This window comes from Manis pentadactyla, chromosome 8, assembly GCF_030020395.1.
Source record: "Manis pentadactyla isolate mManPen7 chromosome 8, mManPen7.hap1, whole genome shotgun sequence".
Lineage (NCBI taxonomy): Eukaryota > Metazoa > Chordata > Mammalia > Pholidota > Manidae > Manis > Manis pentadactyla.
This window is the reverse complement of record NC_080026.1, coordinates 124,554,728-124,560,727: the sequence shown is the minus strand read 5'-3', so window position 1 is coordinate 124,560,727 and position 6,000 is coordinate 124,554,728. Positions and strand designations below refer to the sequence as shown.

At 38.9% G+C, this 6,000-nt stretch overlaps 1 protein-coding gene across 9 annotated transcripts in view; it reads left to right on the top strand.

Annotated features, from left to right (window-relative positions):
• The first annotated feature begins 1,262 nt into the window (after nucleotides 1-1,262).
• The window catches only part of NRAP (nebulin related anchoring protein), a 66,756-nt gene continuing 62,018 nt past the window's right edge, over nucleotides 1,263-6,000 (top strand). For 6 of the 9 annotated variants that reach the window (XM_036898907.2, XM_036898908.2, XM_036898911.2 and 3 more), the window contains exons 1-3: nucleotides 1,263-1,516; nucleotides 1,835-1,929; nucleotides 2,852-2,939. In XM_036898907.2, the coding sequence (XP_036754802.2) occupies nucleotides 1,445-1,516; nucleotides 1,835-1,929; nucleotides 2,852-2,939 (255 nt within the window). In that variant the 5' untranslated portion in view covers nucleotides 1,263-1,444. The remainder of the gene's footprint in view (nucleotides 1,517-1,834; nucleotides 1,930-2,851; nucleotides 2,940-6,000) is intronic. The other 3 variants (XM_036898914.2, XM_036898909.2, XM_036898913.2) reach the window with 1 other exon arrangement.

Below are 6,000 nucleotides of genomic sequence, written 5' to 3'. Positions count from 1 at the left end.
TCAGAGCCTTTAGGCCAAAGGTCATTAATTGGTAGCCTGCCAGCCAAATACTGATTATGGCCCTGTTTTATTGTTTTAATCCCAGTGTTTTACAGAACAAGGCATTTTTCATGTGCAAATGCAGATATTTGGCTTCTCTGGAAAAATCCGAATATGTGGCAGTGCTGGCTAGTGATTCCCTCATGAACAGTTGGCTGGGACTGAGGAGTGATGGCTGCTTCAGATGGGGCATGTGCCCTTCTGTTTGGGACTGTCCCTACCATGACCTGTGACTTCACCTCTGGCCTCTGTATGCATTTTGGTGAGAGTATTACATTTATTTCATTGATTGGGTATATACCCATTGAGCGCCTTTGCTGTGCCAGGCCATGTTCTAGGCATTGAGGGTAGAGAAATGACAGGTACTAAGGATCTTATTTTGATGGAACTTATATTTTGATGGAAAAGACATAATTTTAAAAAGAAGAAACACTAATATTTAAGAAGTCAGGTGGTGGTAGCTGCTATGAAGACCAATAAGCAGGCAAGTGTCATAGAAGGTAGGGAGCTGAGGGGTGGGGACAGATGATAAGGTGCCATCTTCTATAAGCTGTTTCTAGATCTGTTTTAAGGTGACATTTCGGTATACACTGAGGGCCATGGAGGGCCTTCACAAAGCCAGGAAGAGAGTGTTTGTCTTCAAGCCTCCCCTCTTCAGCCTGGGAGGCAAGGGAATAAACAGACTGGCCTTCTTGGAACAGTCCCAGATAGCACACAGAGGCCAAAATCCTGGGAGTTCTCATTTGTTCTTATTTTTGCCTTCTAGTAGAAGCTAAATGCAAATTTATATCTTTATCAGTTTTCAGTCTCACTGTTGCAAACAATTTTCACAGATAAAGCTGAAGTTCAAATATGGTATCTACCCTTCCTGTGGAATGATTCAAGCCTGTTTTATTTCCTATATTTTTGGGAGCTGGCCTTTCTGCTTTAGTCATAGGCCTCAGAGAGCAAGCTTTTCTAATTTGATTGCTGGATGAAGGCGTGGAGTAGTCCTTGGGATTCTTTTCTTGGGTTATGATCACAGCTAGCGTTAAACTGCTACATGCTGCCTGATCATACACAAGTGTTTGATCATCCACATAAACATGATGCTGTTGTGAGTTCACTTTTCTATTTACAGAAGCATGTCAGCTAGAAATACCTCCACCTTACTGTCCAGACGCATGCGTACTGAGCAAGTCGCCAAAATAGCCCTTTGAGTAAGTGGCAGCTTTAAAAGCCATCCAGCTGCTGACTTCAAACTAGAAGGTCAGCAAAGGAAAGTGGAAGTTGGATTCTGAACGATCAAGGTGCCCACAGGAATTAACAGTGGTCAGGATTTTGAAGACTTGGACAACCAGCCTGGGGCTTCTCCTTAGATTTCTTGCCTGTTGCTTATTTTTCTCCTCTCTTTTGGGACATCAAGATGAATGTGCAGGCTTGCTCTAGGTGTGGATATGGAGTTTATCCTGCTGAAAAGATCAGCTGCCTGGATCAGGTCAGTGCATATTTCTTGACCTTTAGGAATAATAACAAACAAGGGAAATTTATCTTCTCACATATGGATATGTGGGTTTTTTTAACGATCAAAAAAATGACATGTTTCCCACCTTTCTTCAGTTCTACCCTTTTCTCTGTGTCTTCTATGTCATCTTGAAAAAAAACTTTGTTTATTTCATATATTGTAGCTGTGTGTTTGTGTGTGTGTTTATCACCATTTTATGCCCAAAGCTCAATTTTTTTAACCTGAAATATGTGAGAATCCTGAGTCTAAAAAAAAGATAATTTTGCTAAATCTTTTATATATGATTTTTAGATATGGCATAAGGCATGTTTTCACTGTGAAGTTTGCAAGATGATGCTATCGGTTAATAACTTTGTGAGTCACCAGAAAAAGCCATACTGTCATGCGTAAGTGTTTGGTGCCCTTCCCTCCCACCCTTTGAGTATACTTTATTTTTTAACAAGTAGCCAACAGAGGTTCAAATCATACACTTCAGAGTTAAGTCCAAGAAATCTCTTCTCAAAAGTCTCATATATTTGGCTTCTCTGGAAAAATCCGAATATGTGGCAGTGCTGGCTAGTGATTCCCTCATGAACAGTTGGCTGGGACTGAGGAGTGACGGCTGCTTCAGATGGGGCATGTGCCCTTCTGTTTGGGACTGTCCCTACCATGACCTGTGACTTCACCTCTGGCCTCTGTATGCATTTTGGTGAGAGTATTATGTTTATTTCATTGATTGGGTATAGACCCATTGAGCGCCTTTGCTGTGCCAGGCCGTCCCCACTACCCTTTGAGTATACTTTATGTTTTAACAAGTAGCCAACAGAAGTTCAAATCATACACTTCAGAGTTAAGTCCAAGAAATCTCTTCTCAAAAGTTCTTCACTTACATACAACCACTGAAGAGCTCTAAGGAGAGATTTTATGCAATGGCAGAAAGTCGAAAAATTTTTGATTTCTGATAAATAAGAAATAAATTTGTTCACTATAACCTCACATAAAATTATTAAATATTGTGCAGAATAGTGTAATGGCCATGGATATGCATATGGAGCTTTAAAATGTTTTCTTTTAAATAATTTCAGAATACTTTTCTATTTTTCAGAAAGTTTCAAGTGATTACTTCCAGTTAAATTTGTCTTTAAGGAATATATATTGAATTTATTTGATTTACTTTTTTATTCTTTAAGACTTACTGCCTAGAAAACATGAACATAATTATTATTTTATACTTATTGATTTAAAAAATGACTGTACCTTTAAAAATAGTCACTCAGTCATCTTGGATAAAGTATATTTCTAATTTTTGGTTTATATCTATTTTTGTAGTCATAACCCCAAGAACAACAGTTTCACAAGTGTCTATCACACTCCATTAAATCTAAACATGAGGAAGCAACCAGAAGCCATCCATGGGGTAAGTTACTTAATTTTGAATTTCAAAACAGCCTTTAATGAAAATTTCTTAGTTCATATACCTATTAGGTTTTTAAGCTCTGTGACTAGATGTGAACTTGACCATTTTTTCTACATATACAGGTGCAAAGTGCATTTTCATAAAAAATATTGCTATTTGTCCTACCACAATAGAGGGGTCAATACCCAGGATAATCTAGCTTGGATATCTAAGGTCCTTATATCCAGTGTAATCTCTCTGTGTCTGCCACCTCTAGACAAAAAGAAGACAGTTTATACAATAGGTCCTGTATACACTAGGTGCTTAATACATGAAACAAAGTTCATATAGTTGGAAAATATTATAAGGGCTTTCCTTTCTTTCTCTCATAATAATTTTCATATAGAAAATTAAAAACCTCTACTTCCACACTTAAATAGCTCTGAATTCAGTAGTGTTTAAGATTATTTGCAGCCTCTCTTTCCCCTTGGGGTAGGGGTAGGTCAAAAATATTTTGATTCTGAGTGATGTTTGGGTAGACAAGGAGGCCACGTTGATAAACCAGCCTCTTGAATAATCAACAGTGGAGTTTTATCAGATAACAAGCTATTCATTGGACACTTGCATTTATTAAAATGATGAATCATTTAGCCTCTCTTCCCCATGCCCCACAAGAAGTTATTCTGTGGGATGGAGCTAGAAGCTTTCTAAAATTAGAAAATTACACATGAGGCGAAAGGCTGTCAGTGATCTGCCTTCCTAATGTCACCTCACCTCATACTGACTCTCCTGCCTACCCAAGCCATGGTCCTCCTCAAGAAAACGTGTGTCAGATTGAGTTTATCCTTATCATGGGGCTCTCTGCACCTACTGTCAACTAGCTTTATTCACTCAGTGCTTTGCACTCATTTTGAGGTTTATTTTTAACAAGCTTATATAACATTTACTGTCCAATTGCTTGAATTCATTTAATACACGCTTCAAGCCAATAAACTAAGTACTATTATTATCCCATTATACTGGTGAGGAGCCTGAGGCACGGGAGTTGCTCATATATCATTGATTTCTAAGAAATCACAAGGCTTAAGAATTTAAAGCAATAAAGCAATCCTAGATTACTGAGAAGGCTAATTCTTCTAGGATTCTCTCTTCATCTCTTGGTGTCTAAGGGCAGCTACATGAAATTACAATAAATACTGGCTTTAGCTCGTACATAAATAGAGTGTCAAATACTCTGCTAGACACTATATGATCTCATTTACTCTTTACAAGAATCCTCTCCAATATTGTCATATTGCAGCTGGGAAGGCTGAGGCTCAGAGAGGTTAAATAACTCGCACAGTTTTACCCAGCTAGCATCTGGCTTTAGAACCCATATCCGGAACTGCTCCATTGGCCTATTTCCATGTACCTGGAGGGTGGCAAACTCTCCAGAAGGAAAAAAGGACTTGTTTATGTTTGCAAACATTCAGATGCTTCTGCAGTTATATAGCCAGAGTTTGACAGATTAAACACAAGGAGATACACATCAGAGTGCTGTTTGTGATAAATTATACTCTCTATGAAAAGATCTATAATATCTATCCTGCCAGATGCTAGCTCAGCTGGCATGTCCTTACCTTACAATCATGCAACAGGTCACATAATATTGCCTTTCTTTGAACTGGTGGTGGATTCACTTTCTTTTAACTGCGTGTGACAGGCCCAACCTGGAGTGAGGTTACTGGTGGCTCTGTTTCAAACCACAGATGCTGAAGTGAATTTCCCAGGAGGCCTGTGTGTGTGTATTTGTTTACATCTATGTGACTATGTGTGTATGTGTATAACTATATATGTGTGCATATGCGGAGTGTATGTTTGTGTGTATGTGTGTGTGAATATGTGTGTGCATGTATACCTACATGTATATGTGGTGTGTATGCATGTTTGTGTGTACATGCATATGTGTATACATCTATGTAGAAATGTCTGTGTATGCGTGTGTGGCATGCGTATGTATGAATATATGCATGCATATATCTCTGTGTGTATATGTGTGATTATGGTATGTGTACACACACATATATGGGTGTGCATGTATGTGTGTGTACCAAACAATTGACTGGTGAGATCACTTCCTCCTCTTTTCCCACCAGAGAAAAATTCAGATGGACAACTGTGTTCCTTTTAGACCCAGATCTTATAAGTGGCCTAGGGAGTGTGATGGATTACTTTCTTAATCCCCTGCATCTCTGAGAGACTTTGCTAGTTGAATAAAAAACAAATTCATTGTGCATGTGCTAAAATAAAGAGGAAAGAAATGGCTGCTTCAGTGATGGCATGAAGGAGAAAAATAAAGATTGTGAGTTGGCATTTGAAGCAGGCTGACATTTTTCTGTTTCCTAAATGTTATACTTTGAAAAATAAATAAATATTTACTAAGACAAAATTTCCTGTTTGGTAGGTGTGAATGGAATTTTTAGGAGAGCAAAACATCTAGGTTCTCTTCTCTTCAGAGAATGAACTTTAGCCCTGAATGCTTCCTTACCCCACCGGTAACATTTCTGGCTTTTTTTCCTTTTCCTGCTTCCTCAAAGAAATCATGAATCTCACGAAAGGTCTCAGGAGATGTGATTCTGATTCCAGAAGTCAGTGGCTCTCAGGGAGGGCAGTTTTACCCCCTAGGGGACATTCTGTGGTATACAGGGAATTTTTTGATTGTTATAATAATAACGAGTGAGGAGGGGTACTGTTGGTGGATGGAGACCAGCCACGCTGCTAAGTGCCCTGCCATGCAAAGACAGTCCCCCACAACGAAGGATGGAAGGCCCCCCCGTATCAGTAGGGCTGAGCCAACAAGAAACCCTGCCTTAAGTCTATATAATGTTCATGGTAGTTTCTCAAAATCCAGGGGAAAAAGCATGTACAGATTTCTCAATTTATGTATTAAAAAATGTACATATGGGAGCTGCATTAAGCAGCAGCAAGCCTAGAAAGCCAGTGACAAAAGGTGCCCTTGATAGGGAACAAGAATTCCTGATTCTAAACCTAGCTTGGATAATCCACAGAATGATTTTAGTAAGTTCACTTCTTTTCTCTGAGT